General features: G+C 41.0%; 1 protein-coding gene across 13 annotated transcripts in view; it reads left to right on the top strand.

Annotated features, from left to right (window-relative positions):
- MAP2K5 (mitogen-activated protein kinase kinase 5) overlaps positions 1-22,388 on the top strand; it is a 267,619-nt gene that overhangs the window by 208,741 nt on the left and 36,490 nt on the right. For all 13 annotated transcript variants that reach the window (XM_004276230.4, XM_004276229.3, XM_049706939.1 and 10 more), the window contains 2 exons: positions 19,421-19,482; positions 22,233-22,278. In XM_004276230.4, coding sequence (XP_004276278.1) covers positions 19,421-19,482; positions 22,233-22,278 — 108 coding nt within the window. The remainder of the gene's footprint in view (positions 1-19,420; positions 19,483-22,232; positions 22,279-22,388) is intronic.

Below are 22,388 nucleotides of genomic sequence, written 5' to 3'. Positions count from 1 at the left end.
AATATCTTCTGTCATCTTAGATTCCCAAAGCATCCTATGGCCATCAGAATCCTCCCAATTAAACTGATTTTCCTGAGCTCCCCCTTCAGGATTGCTTAGGGACGTGCCCAGGGAAATGGCCTACCCAGTCAAGTGCACAGCCTGCCATCTTTCCTGGGCGCTGCTGTTCTTGGTCTGCCAGGCTCCTGGGCATCAGAATGTTCAGGTACAGATACCTTCACCAGTAATACAGATATTGCTGGAGAGCTCATTTGAAGGTTTTCTGGATCAAATGGATGTTTTCATTCCTTATTTAAAGTAGCAGTGATTGCTATTAAATTTAATATATTTTACTTGTTTGATTTGGGTAAAATCTTGAGACTTTTGAAATCATCATAGGGAGATGTTCTAAGACGAGAAGGTATGTGTGATGAAGGACAATAGCTTGTAGCTTAAATCGTATATTTTTCTTTATAGAACTTCTTCCTCAGTTGAGAGAAAACTATAACTTAGACATCTATTCCCATTTACTCTAAAAACATTCAAATATCTTTTTTATGAAAACTTGGGAAATTCACATATATTTTTAAAACAAACATTAAGTTGATCTTGGAACCAAGCTGATGATTGGGAATAAGAGTATTAGGAAAGAGTTGGCCAGGTGACCTGCCTTAGGCAAGGTGCATCATAGCTTCTAAGAGAGGAAGGATTGGTGGGATCTTTTAATTACTGTGCTTACCCCATGTTTGTCAGATTTCTCATTGCTGTGATATAGTGTTTCTCAAAGGGTAGTCCAAGGACTAACTACATCAGGATTACCTAAGACTCTTGTTTAAAATGCAGATTCTTGGACCCAGATCTCTGAATTAGACTTTCTAGGGGTAGAGCCCAGGAATCTACATTTTACTAGCTTCCCAACTCTTTGCACATGAAAGTTTGAGAACCTCTTCCGTAATGGCTAAGTCTGCCCTTTTAGATCCCAGAGGACAATTAACTGTCTATCTTCATTTACATCTGACATGTAGGGCTTCTATTTCTGAATGAATATAACCAGCCAGGATTTGAACCATCTTACTCTTTGGGCATGGGATATACCTCATTATGAAATGGCTATCCAATGACAGTATATACTGTTTCTCTTCGGGAAAAGGCAAATCAAAAAGTACCACCCCAAGGGAATCTAATTCAAACAAGATGGATATATTTGGAGTCACGTACAAAATAGCTAAGCAAAGCCCAGTGTAACGTACTTTATTTATTATTATGTGGATGTCCCTTGACCTCCTAGCATGGCCTGGCAAAGAACAAAGAAGTAGTAAAACAAGATCAAGTGGATAGGAGCCAGCGCTAGAGCAGCCAGGGATGCTGAATGTCAGGAGTTGAGAGACAGGAGGTGGGATCGTGGGCCAAAGCCAGAGTCAGCCACCACATATCCAAATAAAGACACCAAAAGGTAAACAGAGTAGTAAGAATCATGAACGTGAAATTTGAACCACAGAACAGGAACTGGATGAGTAGCCAAGGTACCAAGAGAATCAGACTGCAAAGAGAAATCTGGGAAATTTAGTTTAATTTTAGGGGGTGGAGCTTGTCTGGTTTGGACCTGGCTAACTCAGGATCTGAGTGCTGTCTTAGAGCTACCATCTTTGCCTCAAAGTTGCTTCTCTCAAAAGAACTTCTTACTGTAAAACTCATAATCAGGCCCTCTCCAAGTCCCTGAATACCTGAGCTGTAAAGTACTTGGGTTCATTGTAAGTGATGTGTGTCTATGCGTGCCATGATGCCTTAGCCATCTGATATCACTGGGGAATGAGGTGGCCCTTGCTGTCTAGCTAACTGATACTACTTTAAGCTCTGACATCAGTGAGAAAATTTGCATTTTTTAGAAAGAATGTTTCTAAAATGTATTTGTTCTTGGCAGCCTGTTGATAAAGTATAGTGAATATCATTTCATTGATATAAAGCTTTTATAAAAGGTATCGTAACCTTTTCTTGATGACTCAGGTCCCTGTTTTGAACATGGTACTGAACTAAACTTTGACGTATTGATGCCCTCTAGGGCTGTAGAATTGTGGGGATCTTGCCTTGTTCTTTCATTGAATTTTACCAGCCATTTTGCTTGTGTGTTTGGCCTTGGCACTCAGTGATATGCTTGGGCTTTTTGAGGTGTAGAGAGCCATTTGCTCCCAAACTAAATGACCCCTACATGGGTGTGCTGCTCTGCTTGGTGCTTTTCTTGTGTTCTCTCTTGTGATCACCTCTGTTTTCTATGGTCACTCCTCATTCTTGTCAGTGACTACTGGCTGCCCCAGTTATCTGATCATCTTGTCTCAGTCTTTGCACTGCTATGGTGACCCTAGCAAAATTAAAGGTATCAAATGAAATCAGATACCCAAGTGGTATGTGTAAGGTCAAACCCCTGCTCTGAGAAGAGAGATTGAGGCTGATGAAGTAAAGTGAGTAGGCTTGTGTTCATTCATGCAGCAGATAGTCCTCAAAAGTGCCCACTGTATGCCAGCCCAAGTTGACCAGGCCATGCTCAGGGCAGCCTTCAAGCCTAGAGAGGACTGTTCTTCCAGGCAAGTCTCCCAGGTCAACTGAAGATTAGATTTGTGAGTCAGGGTAGAAAGGCAGAGGCATAGTCCCAAATCCTCTGCCAATACAGTGTGCTGGGACTCAGGAGGCTATGTAGCCATCTAATGCTCTCCCCAGTGCCTGGGCTCCCAGTTTGGCTGGCAACAAAGGGCTGGCCACATTGGTGATGTGGCAGGTGGGAACGGAGCAGTGCTATCTGAGTCACCGAATCCCAGGCTGGCTGGAGCCAGCCAGGACATCAGTGGATTGAGGTGCTGGGAATTGCAAAGACTGAAGTGGGGACTTCCTCCTTGAGCCTGCCCCCAAGAAGGCCACAGACTTGGAAAAGATAAGAGTATGGAAATGAATAATTATGCTTCGTTATAGGATGCATACTATACAACCCAGAAACAGGAGGGTTTGTTCTGCCAGAAGAGGGTTTGTTCTGGGGGTGGATCAGGAGGTTTGACATTTAAGCTAGGTCTTACAGGATGAGAAGAAGTTTGCAAGGTCAAAAAAGGAAAAAGATAAATGTCAGACAGAAGGGCTTGAAACTTTCTTGCAAATCATTTTTGAGTTCACAGATGTGTTTCAGAATGTTCAGGTTATCTAAAATATGACAGCCAGAAAAATGGATCATTACTCTGAGTGTGCGTGTGTGTGTGTGTGTGCGCGCGCGCGCGTGTGTGTATTTCAAACATTATAGCTAAATATAAATTTCTATCTAACATCTGTAGGTGTTCAGCAGGACAATTAACAAATCCCTGGTTTATACATCTGTTTATTTATTCCTTTTACCAGTAAGAAGTGAATTCCTATAAGTCATGTTTTATACCTTATCAGAAGTATCTTCTAAATGATAGGATATAAAATCAAAACAGAAAATGAGTTGTAATTCTATATATTAGTAACCCAAAATGAATAATTCAAAAGTGAAATTAAGAAAACACTTCAAGTTACAGTTAGCATCAAAAAGAATAAAATACTTAGGAATAAGTCTAACAAATGAAGTGGAAAACGTATACACTGAAAATTATAAAACATCTTTGAAAGAAATTAAAGACTTAAATAAACAGAAAGACATCCCACATTCTTGGAATGGGAGACTTAATATTATTATGATGGCAGCGCTCCCCAAATTGGTCTACAGATTCAGTGCAATCCCTGTCACAACCCCAGTGGGCTCTTTTGCAGAAATGGATGAGTTGATCCCAAAATTCATATGGAAATGCAAAGGAGTCAGAGTAGCCGAAACAATCTTGGGGAAAAAAGAACAAAGAGGATTCAGGTTTCCTGATTTCAGAATGTATTACAAAGTTACAGTAATCAATCAATCAATCAATACAGTAATCAATAGTGTGGTTCTGGCATAAGGATAGACATGTAAAATGGAATTGAGAGTCCAGAAATACACCCATATGTCCATGGTCAGTTGTTTTCTGATGAGGATGCCAAGACCCGTTAATGGTGAAAGTACAGTCTTTTCAACAAATGATGCTGGAACAGTTGGAGATCCACATGCAGAAGAATGAATTTTTTTCACGTCATATACAAAAACTAACTCAAAGTGGATCAAAGACCTAAATGTAAGTGTTTCACAGCTAAGACTGAAACTCTTAAAAGGAAATATCGGTATAAATCTGTGACCTTAGATTAAGTAACAGTTTCTTGGATATGACACCATCAGGATAATGGAATCACTGTAACAATGCCAGGGTTCCAGGCCAATAGACAGCTAGAGCCAGGGCAAATCACGGCTTTAAGAGGAGGACCTTTGTGCCCCAGTCTGGAAGGTAGGGGAGATGATGGCTTTCCCTGTAAGGTGTGTAGCTTGAAAAGGATTGATAGGAAGGCCACAGTGGGGATAGGGGAGAGGACGATGGAAAGGAAGTGGCCAGCTGAGTGATGGGCAAGAAGAGGTTGGGGCGAGGGGGCTGGGGGGGTGTTGTTCTGGGGCCTGGCCTTGGGTCCTCAATGATGAGGAGGAGTAAAGTGGGCTTGCTTAAGATGGGAACAGGCTCTCTTGGTCCAAAACATATTTAATAGCCCATCATTACAAAATTCCGTTCATAAAAGGCTTTGTCTTGGGCTCCCCTGGTGGTGCAGTGGTTGAGAGTCCACCTGCTGATGCAGCGGACACGGGTTCATGCCCCAGTCCGGGAAGATCCCACATGCCGCTGAGCGACTGGGCCCGTGAGCCATGGCCGCTGAGCTTACGCGTCCGGAGCCTGTGCTCCGCAACGGGAGAGGCCACAACAGTCAGAGGCCCGCGTACCACAAAAAAAAAAAAAAAAAAGCCTTTGTCTTCTGTGAGTTTTTATGACTCTATTTAATCATACAATTTAATTGAGACATAAGAGAGCCTCCACTATTTACTTATCTGCCTGGCTGGCATATGCACATCATTACAGTGGTACTAAAAAGAGTCACGAATGGGGACAATCATCCACGCCACGAAACTCCTGAGCTCACAAGAGGCTTCATGTGGACTCTTCTCTTAGACCTGGCTCCTCTGATGTTTTCTAGCAGTGCCAGCAAACATGTCCAGTGCTGGAAGGAAGCAGTGTTTGATGCTAACCCCCACCTGGCAGCTTAGTAAAGAAGAGTATGGAGGTTAATCACACAGCTAGACACTTCCACATGAGCTGGGCAAACTGAGAGGCGGCTGACATCTCTGTTCTAGAAGAGGGTGATACCTGAAGAAGGGCGTGAGAAAAGAGAGGACTGGGAAAGGAGAAGAAAATGGAGAGAAGAGTCTGCTTTATAACCACATATAACCATAACAAGCTTCTAAGCTTTTCTCTCTGCCTTGTTTCTCCTGCCACCCTACCTCCACAGGATTACCTTTTTAAAAATACAGATCTCAACCTGCCAAACCCTGCCTGTAGGGTAATGTCTGAACCTCCTAGCATAGCATTTTAGATTCACACCCATGTTTTTTTCGGCCTCACTTTGGGTCCATCATTAGTCTTGATGGCTGCCCCACACTTTCATACTTAGGGTTGTGTTCCTCACTCTGCTTGGAACGGCCTCCCGTGTTTTACTTTGTAAACGCCTAAGTGTTCTCCAAGGCTCAGCTCAAATGTGATGTCCTCTTTGAAGCTGTCTCTGTTACCTTCCCATTTCTTCCATCCTGCCCCGTGCCCACCCAGTGCTAGGCATAATTCAGCATAGCATGTTTACGAAGCTTTATTATTGTTACTCATATGGAATCAAATTTAGTTTGTGAGTTTGTCTCCCACTGTATCATGAAGTCATCCAGCACAGGGATTTATCCCCACACCTAGTAGAGATCATGGCTCAAGCAGACGCTCCTTGAAGTAAATTAAAATAAGAACTTTTTTCTAGCAGGGCTAATCCTACAGAAAATAGCATGTGGTCTAAGTTTGTCTTTTCTTCTGCTGAGGCCCATTCTATCCAGCTGAAAAGGACTGCTAATTTCAAAGATCATCACAGAGAAACTTATTTCTGTTTTCTATTTTTTACTTTGACATTTTTATTTAAGTATAATTTACATAACATAAAATTCACTCATAGATTATACAGCTCAGTTCCAGAACATTTCCATCACTTCATAAAGAAACCGAGGACCTGTTAACAGTAACTCCTAGTTTCACTGTCCCCTCCAGTCCTGGCAACCACTAGCTAATCTACTTTCTGTCTCTGTGGATTTCCCTATTGTGGACATTTCATATATATTGGACCATGCAATAGCTGGTGTTTTGTGTTTGGTTTCTTTCATTTAGCATAATGTTTCCAAGGTATATCCACGTTGTCGTATTTATCAGTACTTCATATATATTTATGGTCAAATAATATTCCATTGTATGGATATACCACATTTTTGTTTATCTGTTCATCAGTTGATTAACATTTGGGGTGTTTCCACTTTTTGACTATTATGAAAAATGTTGCTGTGAACATTTGTGTACTAGTTTTTATGTGGATGTATGTTTTGTTTTCAATTCTCTTGGATACATATACCTAGTAGTGGAATTGCTGGGTCATATGAAAATTCTGTGTTTAATTTTTTTTTTTTAATAAATCTATTTATTTATTTTTGGCTGTGTTGGGTCTTTGTTGCTGCACGTGGGCTTTCTCTAGCTGCAGCGAGCAGGCGCTGCTCTTCGTTGCAGTGCGCGGGCTTCTCACTGCAGTGGCCTCTCGTTGTGGAGCACGGGCTCTAGGCGTGCAGGCTTCAGCAGTTGTGACACGCGGGCTCAGTAGTTGTGGCTTGTGGGCTCTAGAGCACAGGCTCAGTAGTTGTGGCGCACGGGCCTAATTGCAGCATGTGGGATCTTCCCGGACCAGGGTTCGAACCCGTGTCCCCTGCACTGGCAGGCGGATTCTTAACCACTGCACCACCAGGGAAGCCCCTGTGTTTAACTTTTTGATGAACTTTCAAACGGTATTTCACAGCAACTGCACCATGTTACATTCCTATCAGTAATTTACGAGATTTCAGATTTCTCCACATACTTGCCAACACTTGTTATTTTCTGGGTTTTTTTTTCCTTTGAATTGTAGTCATCCTAATGGATGTAAAGTAGTCTCTCATTGTGGTTTTGATTTGCATTTCCCTTATGATTAATGATGTTGAGCATATTTTCATGTGTTTATTGATCGTTTGAATATTTTCTTTTAAATTCTGTTCAAATGCATTTTCTATTTTTAAATTGGTTTTTCCTTTTTAATTATTAGTTTTGAGTTGTTAGAGTTCTTTTCTTATTAATTAATTTATTATTTGTCTGCGTCGTGTCTTCGTTGTGGCACGCGGGATCTTTCATTGCGGCATGAGGGCTTCTCTCTAGTTGTGGTGCGCGGACTCCAGAGCACGGGCTTAGTTGCCCTGCGGCATGTGGGATCTTAGTTCCCCGACCAGGGATCGAACCCATGTCCCCTGCATTGGAGGCGGACTCTTAACCACTGGACCGCCAGGGAAGTGCCTAGAGTTCTTTATGTATTCTGGATACTATACATTTTTTTCTCCCATTCTGTGGATTGACTTTAACTTTCTTGATGGTGTCCTTTGACACACACAAGTTAAAAAAAAATTTTTGGACTTTGAGGCCTTTGTGGTTTGATCAAAGGATAGGAAGCTTAGATCTCTACCCTGTCCCCATCCCACTCATGGCACCCACATAAAAGTCCTTAGAGTTCCACAGATTATAATTTGAAAACCACCGATTATAGCCCAAACAATCATTCTGTAAACCTGTATTAATCCCAAAGATAGGTACTGGGGAATAGGGAGTGAGTAAGATACAGTTGCCACCATTAAAGAGTTTCTACTCTAGTCAGGGAGACAGGCTAGTAAACAGTCATGTATGAGTAGATAACTTTAAACTAAACTGCAGGAAGGGACTTCCCTGGTGGTCTAGTGGGTAAGACTCCGAGCTCCCAATGCAGGGGGCCCGGGTTCAATCCCTGGTGGGGGAACAGATCTCACGTGCTGCAACTGAGAGTTCGCATGTCGCAACTAAGACCCGGCACAGCCAAAATAAATAAATAAGTAAACAATAAATAAATATTAAACTAAACTGCAGGCAATATACGTGGCATGAGACTTAATGAGCTCTCAGAGGAGCACAGTGACTGTCGTTTTAACCCCCTCACATAAAAGGGTATTTATGACAAGGCATTTAATGATGTTTGCAGTCATATAAATTCTACATATACTAAAAGTGTGGACAGGGTGCTGGGGAAACACAGAGAAGAGAGATAATGAAGGAGGTGATAATATACCAGAGAGCTCCACAGAGAAGGGAAACCCAAAGGGCCAGTAGGAGTTAGCCTCAGAGATACTTGAGGCCCGTGCGGAGTTCAGTATGGCTGCAGTGCTTGGCAAAGTATTAAAAGAAATGAGGCAATGGCTACATTTAGAAGGATCTTTACACATTGTGCCTGAAGGCATTTGCGGGGAGGGAGGTGAAAGAGTTTTAAGCAGAGGATCAACAGAACCAGATTTGTGTTTCAGAAAAATCACTCTGATGGGGTTGTGGAAAGTGGATTGGGAAGGACAGTTAGGAACTTACTGTGCTTATAGTCCTGATCAGAAATTACGTGGGCTTTCCATTAAGACAGGCTTAGCATGTTTGAAGAGTATTCAGGGGATGGAATAAACTGAATTTGGTGAGTAATTGGATGTAGCGGAGAGTGGAGGTCGGATCAGAGAAGAAGCATTTGGCTTGGTCAGTCAAACTGTCACTGAGCTGGGGCACACACACACTTCGTGGGAAGAAGATAATTAGCATTCAGTTCGCAGGGCAGCACCAAGCACCTCGTTCAGAACTATATCAATTCCTGTTCCAGACCCAGTTATAAGAAGTTTATCAACTAGACTCTCAGCTCCCAGGGTTTTTATTTCTATCTTCCTAGTACTGCACCTAATTAATGTACAGTAGTCACTTATAAATATTTGTTGAATGAAATTTACACGTAATTATAAGAACTTACTACTTCTTTTTTTTAAGACCTCAGAAAAAATCCAAAAAGTAATAGTATATGACAAGGAGATACTTAGCTAATAAATACAGTCCTTTATCAAAATTCAGAAGTCTAGCCTTAACCCTTATGGTTGATAAAATGTTTCCCCAGTGTTCCCCAATGTCATGTTGCTTTCCCACAGCGCTCTGTTTTACAGATGAGGAAACTGAAGGACAAAGGATGGGACTCTTTTTACTATACTATAATTGTCCTTGATGGAAGCAAAAAGTGACAGCTGAACTTTTTGGCATCAAAGGAAGAGATTATTTTTTAAAACTGTAAAAGTAGACAACTTAGAAAGCATTGCTGACGTGCCCCAAGGGCAGAAGTATATTGCAACACAGTTCAGTTTCGCTGTCTGTAAGAATGACTCCGTGTCTTTAAGAAATAATTGAATTCTCTTCTGCATATTCTGTTTATGTTGGCAGGGAGGAGATTGACTCCTTTTAGAAAGATTTATGTACACAAAAGGTTTGGCTCTTGAACCACTGTTATCTTTTAAAAAATTCATTCGTGCAGAATCACTCATTCTTGGGCAGGTTAACTGAGGGCTGGTTAACTGAGAAGCTGCTGGGCTGTGAACGTAGCAGGTGCTTTCTGGGGGTGGGGGTGGGGGAGTGAGGGTGTGGAAAATGGCTGTCTAATAATAACCCCCTGGAATTCAAACCGTGGTATCAACCAGCTCCAGAGGGAATAATATCTATTCATTTTTTTGCCTGAGGGACTTCGCCATAATTCTGGCTTCTGAAGTTAGCAAAAAAATAAAAGGAACATCCCCCATCCCTCCTGCTCCCAGCATCCTAGGATGGCCTCTTTCTTTCACAACACCTAACTGCAGGTAGTTTAAAGTGAGACAAGACCTGATGGCCTGAGCTGTCCGACGTGACCCGTGCATGCCTAGAGCTTCCCACCACAGTGACTGACACTCTAACCACTTGCATAAATGGGTATTGATGATGTGGGATTTCATGTTATTTGTAACTTGTATGAGTTAATGACTGGGAGGCATTAGAAACTTGGTAAGTTAATACAAGTAGATATACAATAGTCGTGTCCTCCAGCGATATGGTTAACTAGACCTCTGTCTCATAGTGTCAGGAAGGTATAATTGGGATCCTGAAAACCGATATTCTCCTTTTATGTAAGGCAGCCTGTAGAAATCTAATACCTCCTTTGAAAAGTCCAGTATGTTTAAATTAATGCAGTTTGACTGGTTTGAAAATTGAAAATAGGTTAGCATTAAGGCCATGATTCCTTTAGTAATTACTTGTTCTATCCGTAATAACTGTTTCTTTAGAATTGACATTAAGATTCTACCAAAACACAGCAGTAATCCAAAAGTTACTGTCTGTTCATTTATAATTATATTTAATTCATATTTATGAGTTGTCGGGAGGAAGGAGAAAGAAAGAAGGAAGTTTTAAAAATGTAACAGAAGAAACAAGTTAAAAGCAAAAATTTTCCTGATAGTCTGAAGAATGTATAAAGTCACTTAAAGTAGGAAAAAATAATTTTTTAAATACAGTTCCAAAAACATAATAAATAAATACATTTACATAAAGTCAGATTTTATTAGCTACTGCTGAAAAAAATCTATATTTTTATTATTTCCTATGGCACTGAATGAATTCAGTGGATAGACTTTTTCCATTTCTTCTTTTTTACTAATCAAAATATTAGCATAAACATCCCTGTGATTTTGATCTCAGTAAGTCAATTAAATTTGGAGTTTTTTTTTAACCCAGGGAAAATGCTGCGTCTTTAGACAGTCATTGGACAAGTAGCTTTGTGTTGTTTTCTTTGAATTGTCCACGAAGCGTGATGTATTATTAATGAATTAATTTCTTGGTGGTGAAGGCCTGTGAATAGCTTTCTGTGAATGGGCAGTTGCCTGGTGGGGCCAGTTTTGGCTGCTGTCATTTAACATGTGTTGCTCTATTGTGAAGTCTCATCCAGCCGTAGGACAATGCTCATTTAATCCACCATGATGGGACCTACACACCCTGAGCCCAAGTTGGATGCCAGGGTCAGTTACCCAGCAATTTGGGCTGGGGCACTGCTCTGCCTCACTGCCTAGTTGCTGTAATCACTTTGCCTGCCGTTAATTTTCCCTAAACCAGGGAAAACACGTCTGTGAACAGTGCAAATGTTCTCAAAAGAGATTCCAAACTGGTCGGCTGGAGTGTTGCCTTCATTCCAGGATGGAGGCAGCATTCCAGGGAGTGTAAGTTCCTTCCTTCCTTCTGGAAATGAAAGCGTCTGGGCCCACGAGATCCCTGATGTTCCGAGGTCCAGAGTAGCAGATGGCATTATGATTTTCCAAATCCTGATGAACGTTCTAACTGAACTTGTTCATTTCACAGTATGTGGTTCTCTTTTTTTTTCCACTTCCTCTCCCTTCCTCCCTCCCTGTTCCTCTCTTTGTTCCTCTCCTATTGACTGATTTTAAACTGATGTGGTATCTCATCAGTTTAACCAGCTTTAAATTCCCTTCTCTCTGTTTATTGTGTGGACCAGGTATGGCACAATTTCAGGTATAATTCTCAGCCTCCGAGTCACAGCCAACATAGCCTTTGAATTTGTTTATAAAAATGTGTAAGCGAATACCGCTGACACTCCTACACCATGCAGCCACTGGAAGTTCTGTTTTCCCCGTATCCATAACTGGCCGTGCAGGTGGCAAATGGCAGTAATTATTTTAACTAACAGTCGAGTGAACATTCAGGAGGACACACAGTGTGGCGATGTGGACTTTGGATTGCAGCAAGTTCCCTGAGTCTATCTGGATAGTGTTATGGCTTGTTGATTTTTCAGGACATGGACCTGCCAGGTTCTTGCCCTTGAATGGTATGTGGATGTAGCTCAGCTGTTTCAATGTTAACCCTTCACCTATGAAAAGAGGAATGATTCCTTTCATTTAGGAGCCTGTTAAGCGTTCTTTTTCACTCCTGGATTTTCCTCTTTCATTTTTGTTTAATATAGTTGTTGACCTACCTCTTTTTTTTTTTTTGCGGTACGCGGGCCTCTCACTGTTGTGGCCTCTCCCGCTGCGGAGCACAGGCTCCGGACGCGCAGGCTCAGCGGCCATGGCTCACGGGCCCAGCCGCTCCGCGGCATGTGGGATCTTCCCGGACCGGGGCACGAACCCACGTCCCCTGCATCAGCAGGCGGACTCTCAACTACTGTGCCGCCAGGGAAGCCCTGACCTACCTTTAAGATTGCTTTTAATCAGCATTTCTACAGATAGGACCTGGTGAAATGGCAGTGTGTATATTAACATTATAATTTAGGTCCTGGATCCAAACATGTGTAGCTGGACTTTCCCTGAGGAAAAAAAACTGACCTTACCAGTGTATGAAATTCAAACACTATATAGGGACAAGGTAAAACCACAGGTAGGAATTGCTGAATAATTACCTTTAGACTAACCTGAGCAGGAGGCTTCCCACGAGGGTGAGTTCATTGAATGGTTCCTAAAACTCAATCTCGTGGATGTCAGTGGTCATGCTTGATTATTTGCAGCAGTGTTTTATGAAAAAGCAATAGAAATGCCTTGGGAGGCTACAGAGAGAGAGAGAGAGAGGGGACAATAACAGGTTTTACTTTTGTAAATGAACTCTCTTTGGTATGAGACAAGCATGTTTTTTGCTGCTCTGCCTAAGCCATTGAAAAGGGAGGTGTATGTGGGAGTTAGTGTGCAGGTGTGTGTGTGTGTGTGTGTGTGTACCATTCAGATAGGCACCTCTAAATAATACTGTACACTATAGCTTATGACCAACGAGAGACCTAAAATAAAAAGAAAAAAGATGTTCATTGGCTTTGGAAAGCAAGCAATTGCAAATATGGTTTAAGAGATTAATTCATTTTCCAGTTCTCCACCTACCTGTTTTCAAGGAATTTTATGAAACACCAAGATCTTTGCCATATGTTTAGAAAATCTCTGAGTATATGTAAGTCTTTTAAATGACAAAAAATGAAGGGTTAGTTTTGACATAAATGACAAAGTTTGTTTCTCTTCTCTTTTATCCCAATACTGAAGAACTGCCAAAACATTTAGGAGAAAAAGAAAATAGGAAAAAATCTGTATAATTTCAGATTTCAGAGATTCCTTTAGACCTGTTAATTTACGTTTTGTGTTTTTTGTAAGCCATCTGGTTGTAGTTGGCTAATAGCTGGTTCTCCCATGGTTTTTTGGGGGTTTTTTTTGGTTTTTGTGGTATGTGGGCCTCTCACTGTTGCGGCCTCTCCCGTTGCGGAGCGCAGGCTCAGCGGCCATGGCTCACGGGCCCAGCCACTCCGCAGCATGTGGGGTCTTCCCGGACCGGGGCACGAACCCGTGTCCCGTGCATCGGCAGGCGTACTCTCAATCACTGTGCCACCAGGGAAGCCCCGAGAGTCCAGTTGTTTTGTTTTTTGGTGTCCTCCGCAAATAAACAAGGTTCCCTCCCCGGTCAAGAGCAGATTTGTCCCGTGGATTCTGCCAGTTGTCTCACAAAGATGCTATTCTAAGGCAGTGAACGGTGGAGGATCAAAAAACAATTTGGGATCTGATAAGGCAAAATGCTGTCCTGCCTGATGTGAAGCCACTGGAATCACAAACAGCCTTCAATCCCAGCATTGCAGATAGATGTGGAGTGATCTAGGAGAGCTGTGCCAGTTAGTATGAACCCCAGAGTGTAGGACTAGAAATTGTTGGGCCAGGCCAAAGGAACATTAGGCTTGAATTAAAAGATTTATTTTTAAAATGTTAGAGCATAACTCTCAGTACTGGTCAGACTGCAGGTGATTCTCTAATGTTAATTAATGTGTTGGCTTGATGGCTTGACACCAAGAAGTCTAGAAATAGGCTGTTAAAAACTGTTAAAAAGGATTGCCATGTTTCACTTAATTTGCCTGGTTTAATCTAACCACAGCACAGCTGACCTCAGAATTCACCAGTGTGGCCAACACCCTGAGATTTTTGAGAAGTTGTCCTTCTATCTTTTTTACGTTTTATACGTTTTACGTTTTATACGTTTACGTATAAAAGTTTGGTTTGAAGGAATGTCTCTTTTGCAAAGAGAAAGGAACATGACACAGATTAAGATGTTCAAGGTCCCTTCACCCCCAGGTGCTCTCTGGAAGTGAGGAAGGAAGAAAGTGAGAGAGCAAAAACGGTATCTCACAGCCCTCCAGACTCTCACAATAAGTTTCTTCCCCATCGCTCTTAGGGCTGCACGTCTTATCCCTCTGAACAACACACAGATTCTTCCAGGCTATGGATCAAGTATCAGTCATCCCACAATGCCAGCCCAGTGCCTTTGACATGGTAGATGGTCAAGAAAATTGTTGAATGAGTGAAACAATAAATAAGTAATTAATGATTGTATCATTTTTATACAGCATTTTGTGTCTATGCTGTATCAGTGTCTGAATTAACCACCACATCATTGTCAGGTTCCATTGTCATCTTTAATTATGAATTAAAGGCAAAAATTAAATCCTCAGGTATATTTGTAAAGCAAAGGCCCCTCAACTTTTTTCCAGTTAAATAGTTATGCCAGGCTTCTCCATTATTCAAAGCAGAGCTCTGCTAAAAATCTGGATGTCATGAGTTTAAACAAAAATAGCTCCTTACCCTTTTACTTTTAAACTTCCTATTTTGACATCATTTTATTTTATTTATTTATTTATTTATTTATTTTATTTTGGCTGTGTTGGGTCTTCGTTGCTGTGCGCGGGCTTTCTCTAGTTGAGGTGAGCGGGGGCTACTCTTCATTGCAGTGCGCGGGCTTCTCATTGTCGTGGCTTTCTCTTGTTGTGGAGCACGGGCTCTAGGCACTCAGGCTTCACTAGTTGTGGCACGTGGGCTCAGTTGTGGCTCACGGGCTCTAGAGCTCAGGCTCAGTAGTTGTGGTGCATGGGCTTAGTTGCTCCACATTATGTGTGATCTTCCCAGGCCAGGGCTTGACCCTGTGTCCCCTGCATTGGTAGGCAGATTCTTAACCACTGTGCCACCAGGGAAGCCCTTGACATTATTTTAGATTCACAAGCAGTTGTGAGAAATAACATGGAAAGATCCTATGTACCCTTCACCCAGTTTCCCCCAATGGTAACAGTTTATAAGTATAGTACAGTATCACAACCAGGAAATTGACATGATACCATCCACTGAATTTATTCAGATTATACCAGTTTTACGTGCACTTGTGTGTGTGTGTGCATGCGTGTGTGCATGCTAGCATGTGCTTGAACATTAATGACACGGATTCTTTAAAGCCAAGAAACAACATGGCTTAAAAAAAAAAACTATGCCTTTAAAATAATGATTTCCCTTTTAAGTCATTTCAAAAGCATTCTTCTCATTTATGTTTTCTTTATTTGGAGTATCCAACTTACTTGCCTGCTCTCAAGATCACAAAGTGTACTTTTGGCACACTTACTCTGCAGGTGAACCAGCAGCAGTTGTGGTTGGAGTTGGACCTCCTTCTCCCCTCCCCCACCTTGTTGCAGGCGCACACACACACACACACACACACACTCTCTCTCATTTTCTGCTCCTTACCTTTTTTTATGCTTGAGTACCTTGCTGACAAGTGCTAATAACAAAATACCCAGAGAGAGTCCAGTTGAAGTTAGCATGCATTAAACATTCTGAACTTGTCCTTTTGCTCATAGATTGCACATAATTAATAATTAAACAGTTTCTGTTGTAATGGGTTGACCTTCCTGAACTGTTCATTATTCACAAGGCAAAGGCATCACTCAAACTTTCTTCTCGTCCTTCGCCGTTCTCTAGTGTGCTGCCTGCTTGTGTTCCAGTTGTTTAGCAGGAGGGGCTGACTAGGTAGTTCCCAAAAGCTCTGAGACTTGGAGACTGTCCTCCGTGATGACCAGAATTGCTTACTGAAATGGCTGCAGCAGCTGTTTTTATATAACGGTTGCCTGCTCCGTAACAGGATTCGGCCTGTTTCCCTTAGCAGGACGCTAAAGTTGATTCAGGACCAGAATCTCAGGTCAAGGCTTTTGGTTAAGGTTGTGTCCTCTGTTTCGTTCCATACCTCCATGCTTAGAAGTTCAACAGAAAAGTATCCCCCCCAAAGCCCTCAAGGTGAAGTATGGCACCCAGGGTCTTAAAGAGAGTGACTTTTATTAACAATTTAGAGTCCATTTCAGCCACTACTGAGAGTTGCTGGTGTCACTGCTTCTCTAATTTGTGTTTACATTTTTGAAATGTATTTTTTCTTCATCTTGCCTGAACCCGTGTTCCACAGAGAACATTTCTGATAAGTAGCAGCAGTGACTTTACGAGCTCCTCCGAACCCCTGGGCGTGGTTCTGTCTCGCTCTAACCCCACAGTGACTGGCTGCTTTCCCTCCCTGGGTGCCACGGCGATGCTGGAGTGGCTTTACTGCGAGCCTCCTTTCCTCCTTTGCGCAGGTTGGAATTAGATAAACAGGTTCTCAGAGATTTTTTACATCCTGATCTAAACTAACTTCTAATTTTACTTGCTTAAAAGTGAGAAAGGTATACTTAAAAATCCTCCAGCGTGGGGAATACTGTCAGGTCTGTTCGTTTGCCTTCTTTGGATTGTTGACAGCCTGCGTGCTTCTGTGGAGGTGGAGGCTCTCAGAGGACTCCCCCACCCCGTGTTTGCGTGTGGCATTCTGAACCCGCCCCCCACTAGTCGCTCTTCTGTATCTCAGAAAATTCTCCTCTGAGATACACAGGAGACGTGGATTTTAATGAAAAGAAATATCTGGCATTATGCTTGTGAGATTAGAATTTCCCCCCACATCTTTGATGACTGATTCTTTCCAGGCACCACTGAGATGAGAATCCACTCTCTGTGGTTCTGCAGAGTTGACTTGGGCTGGCATTTTCACAGTGAAATAAATTATTCATGGGTACCACCCAGGGTTCCTTAGTTTTATATTATGAGGAACTTAACAGGCTACAATATCAGGTCTTAAATAAAATCAACTACCCATGCAAGGATGTCACAGTTTCCTCGTTTTGTTTCTCATCCACGGTAAAATGACATCTTCATCAAGTTGCCTAGTCTATAATTCATTAATTTACTCTTGGTATCATACTTTGAAATGAGGCCCACATTAGCATCACGTTTTATACCAGGATCTTTGTATAAAACCAGTCTAGAATTTTAACCATCTTGGTAAATATTCAGCCACATTAAAGACAGTAGGCTTTTATTTTCCTAAACATTCATTTTAAAGCAGCTACTACTCAGACACTTCCAGTACTGCAGCCTCCAAAAAAATTTCAGAAAGGAACGACTTAGAAAACTAACTACCTGATTAGAGTCCATAATTTTTGTACCTCAGACTTTGAACTGTCTTTTTACTAATAGTGTTTGAGACAGTAAAATGTCATCTCTTGAACTGGGCCTTGTAGAATCTTGCAGGCTTGGTGATATATATGGCTTTCCTAAAACAGACTGGGCTGAAATTGATACCATGTTTTATTTTTGCTCTTCAAACCGATAGGACTTCTGTGACCATTTTATAATACCTTTATCGAGGCCTTGTCATGTTAACCGCGTGCCTTGTTTCTTTTGAGCAGACTATTTCATCGCCCCCCACCCTCTTTCACGTCCTCTCTATGTAATGCCTGCATGTAATCCTTTGAACTTGGCAAGACTTTATTTCACTCCCATTTTCCTTTGTTTTCCTTTCCTCTTGGAAGCCTTTCTCTGTTGATGAGAATTTTAAGTTTACAATTACTAACCTTCCCCTCTTCTGGACAAATAATGTTAATTCAAAGAGGACAGATATGCAAAAACTAAGAAACATTTGGTTCACATTCCTTTTTTTTTTAACTTTGGGATTTTTTTTTTTTTTTGGGGGCTCCTTTGACCCCCTCAGTTCCCTTTGATTTAATTGTATTTTCTGGTAGTTTCCAATTGTTTGATTTGGAAACAAAGCCTTAATAAGAGTTCTAGTTAATTTTCTGTCTTGTAATTACCGATCTCATTTTTCTGATAATTGGCCACAGCAATTATATGTATATTTACTAATCACATAGGAGGCTGTGCAGTTGTATCTATCTGCCACCATTGATAATGACACGCATATTGCAGAGGTGCTTTTATCATCTTCTTTTTTCCACTACATCAAAGCTATTTCCTCTTGTTCTCAATAATGAATACATGCATGCATTTGACACAGTTGTGTGCTAGAGAAATTGTTTGGCTCCCACCAAATGCTGCATGCTCTGAGTTTCTTGCCTGCAGCGCTGGAAGGTTGTATGTAATGATATATTGCTCATCCAAATGGCCAAAGCACTCCAAAGCACAGTGAGATTAAAATAAGTCATTCCTTTGTTAATTTAAATAGGTGCATGTATCATACTTTGCAGGGCACTTTGTGTAGGGATGTCAGGGAGGAAAAAAGCCGCCGAAAGGTATTTTTAATAGCAAATGAGAATAGATGAGAATGGAGTCATTTGCAGCTGCCTACTTTATGTGGCTCTCTTGTTCCAACTGTAGGTCTAATGAGATGACTGTTAAAGTACTCTGCAGTGTAATTTCATTACATTCTGAGCCGTTACACTATAAACACAGTGGCGCTCTCTGTCATTCTTGAAAAAACTCCTAAATTCTTAAAGCCTTCCTTTGCAAATGGTAATGGGGTTTGCTCCCTGTGTTACATGGTAGTTGTCGTTTGTTGCCGTGTAGTTTTCTGCTCTCTTGAGTGACTGCCACCTCCACCCTAGTTCTGTTCGTGGGCAAGGTGGGCATTTTTCATTGTGTCCTTAATTCACTGGCTTTCTCACATGATGAGTTTGCCTAGACTGGCAAATAGGCTGAAATTCCTTTTCAGGAAACGGCTTCCCCTATAAAAAGCTTTTCTATTAAAGTGAAAAAAAAAAAAAAACCCAACTCTGACACACATGATTCAGTTAGGGGCAAGCAGTTAAGAGCAGCTGTATATACTAATAAATGTAAATAAAAAGAAAAGTGTAAATAGCAAACCCAGTAAAAGAAACAAAGGTCAACACAAGAATAATTTCACAGCTCTTTGTTAATTACAAGACCATTTGTGTGTTACTTAAATAATCATTAATTTCTCATTTACACTTTTGTACCTTCTTTCCTACCCTGTGGCTATCATTGTCCTTTTTTCACCTCCCTTCCCTCTTTGCTTTCATGTTTCTCACCATGGTAAAATGTGTATGGCTTTAAATTTGGCATTTTTACATAAACATGTGGAAGAGAGTGTAGACCGTTTTTTTAATTGGATGAGGCCTTATTTTCCTTTCCACATGGCGGTGAATCCTTGTTATATATTCATCTTTATATGCTCCTTTGGGATTGGGGGTGGAGGGTATAAAGAAAAGCAATTGTTGTGACTTTTGGTGACTTGTTTTTCCTCCATCCCAGGATTCACCCGTCCTTCCGGTTGGAGAGTTCTCCGAGCCATTTGTACATTTCATCACTCAGTGGTGAGCCCGTTTGCAAACATGCCATGCCCTCAATGTAAATGATACATGCCATTAACTCTGCGGCTCCGTGAGACCTTATGGCTCTCCCTGCTTCCTTTTGGAGAGGGGAGGGACTTCGGGGCCTTGGGCAGATGGGGCAGCAAAGCTGAAGAAATTGTTTAAATTATGTAAACGTTATTTACACAAAGGGTCATAAACGTACTTTAGAGGCTTTTTCCTGTTTTAATAAACTGCTGAGAATCAGGCTCCTTCTTTGAGCACAGGTACTGTTGCTATCCAGTTTTCTTTTTAAGAAATACATAATTTTATAGCCCCTATTGAACAGACATATGAAGCTTATTTTTATTAATGTAACCTCAAGTTACCCATAAAAGTGTCTGTCACTTAGTGGAAGCAGCATAGTTTATTAATTCATTGGATTTTCAGTAAATAACTTTTATCTTTGGTTATATTTTAGACACAATAGTGTTGTCCCATTTCATTGAATTTTGATGTTTGAGAGACTATGAAGACACAGTTCCACTAGGCCCACTTTATCCATTATAAGAACTGAGAGAGGAGCCACAGGATTGAGATCCAAGGGGCCCTTAGAGTCTCTAGGCAACCCCTTGTCATTTTATACCTGAGGAAACAGGCATTTTTCTGTCAAGGGTTCTTTTCCAGCCTTCTGCCTTTTTCCTCCCCATAGAATGAAGTTTTCTTTTATTATCCCTTTCACATTATCCACCTCCCCCCTATTCAGAAGGACCCATGTGGTCTTGGAAGGCCTAGTTGCTCCGCTGCCATCCTTCTGCCCTCTCCCTCACCCCAGCAGAGAGAGAGAGAGAGAGAGACCAAAATTGTTGTACACTGGCCCCTCCCCCTCCCCCCATGATCCATCTGATGATGCCGCTAAAGTGAAACCAAGAAATATTCCTTAATATAAATGTCAAGCTTTATCACCTTTTTGACTAAATGTAATATGTTACCTCTTAATAAAAATGTCTCGTGTAGTTTATATTCCATAGGAGAATATGTGGGGAAGAGAATTTTAACTCCCAACTTCTAAAATTTTTATTAACACTATTTCTGTTTATTTAAAATACTTACATAATATTCCGTAGCTTGTAAAAACTGTTTTCACTCTGCAAACATTTCTTCCAAAATATGCCATGTTGGAAAAAAAGGTACGTATTGGTTAAACACTAGAATCCTAAGCTCATTAATATTAGAGCCATTATCTAGAAATATGTATCAGTCTCCCTTAATTTCCTTTACATGAAATTCCTAGAAACAGAAGCACATGATGGGAATATCCCATTTTGAAATGCAGAAATTCAAAAACAAACCGTGTGATTCCCAAGCTGCCTGGAGCGCCGGGTTTTGGCATCACCCGCTCCGAGATGTTGGATTTGTGCCGTGACCACTGTGCTTATCCTACTATGTGGTCTGAGACCAACCTGGGGGTGGGGCCCTTTCTGAGCAGAGAGGGAGAAAAGCAGATAGGGCTTTGCCTGCCTTCTGTCCCAAAAATTAATCAGCTGTTATATAAAAGTTTTATGGAGACAGAGGGAGGGATAACCTGTGTTGAAATTTCCACAGATGTCAAGCCAAAACAGAAATGATAGTGGGTAATAGCCTTGTTTTCCCAAGAGATACAGCTACTTTGGCATGTCAGATTAAGACTGTTACCAACTCCACTGGCGAGACAGCTTGAATTACTTGCTAATGGATGCAGTATTTGAGAGATGCATATGGTTATTTATAGGGAAGGCAAATGTCCTCGATGTCATTAATGGTTCATAACTACGGTTCTTGTTTACCAAATGATCATTAGATCGCTGTACTTAAAAAAAAAAAATACTGTCAGCAAATGCAGAGATTGTATGAAGGGCTTTTTTTTTCTTGCTTGTTTGAGGTTGCCTTATATAAAGAAAAAGTGTCTGTGTGATTTTCCAAGTAATAGGAGCAGCAGTCTCTTTTCATGACTTCATCCCACAGAGACTCTGAGTTTAGTATAAATCGGCCATCAAGTAGGCAGCTTACCCACAGTTACCTCAGTCCCATGACTGGGTGCTTCATCACGTAGCTAAGTACATGCTATAGCTACTAATTATGACTATTGCACATAAGACAAAATATTTTGCAGGAGGAATGTGATTCTTTAAGCAGCTTAAACTAACGTAACTTTCCGACAGCTGTTTAATGAATTATTAGCTTGCATGGTAGCCAAAATAAATGAAAGTTGAGATAATGTAATAACCCTTTTGTAGCATTATCTAGATACCTGACCTCTTTTATATATTACTTGTCATTTGGAGTAATAATGAAGGAATGAGATGTTTTCTCATTTGACCTAATATTCATGTTTCTTTTCTTATTGTCTTATCCCAGTTACCAAAAAAGAAGTATATTGTTCCCTAACTTTGTTTGAAATGAATTGATAACTGAGTCAGGAAACGAACATTGCTGCTTTTTTTTTTCACATTAGTTTCAGAAGTAGAATTAGGATAAATTTAAATTCATTCTTTATCTGTATTGCAAGAGTAACTCCCCCCAAAAAATCTTTGCGTTTTTGATTCATGAGATTCCCCCAAAATCTGATTAATTGAAGGTCAAAATAAAAGAAAGGGAATACATGCTAATGCTTTGGCCAAGAATTGAACATGATGAATTTTGAAAACATTCAAATTCCAGGAGAAATAGCCCATGGTGGAAATTATAGCACAGATTTACAAGTGATATAGATAATATGAGTTTTTCTCTTACAGCATGAGAAAACAACCAAAAGAAAGGCCAGCACCTGAGGAATTGATGGTAAGTAGACTTTTTTAGTTACATTAGAATTCTCCAGTTACATATCTGTGCTTAACATTCTGTTAAAAGGACCAGAATGGGATTTAAAGCATCCACAGACTCAGCAAAGC

This window comes from Orcinus orca, chromosome 2 (genome assembly GCF_937001465.1).
Source record: "Orcinus orca chromosome 2, mOrcOrc1.1, whole genome shotgun sequence".
Taxonomy (NCBI): Eukaryota; Metazoa; Chordata; class Mammalia; order Artiodactyla; family Delphinidae; genus Orcinus; species Orcinus orca.
The sequence above is the reverse complement of the archived record's forward strand: the minus strand, read 5'-3'. Positions and strand labels throughout refer to the sequence as shown.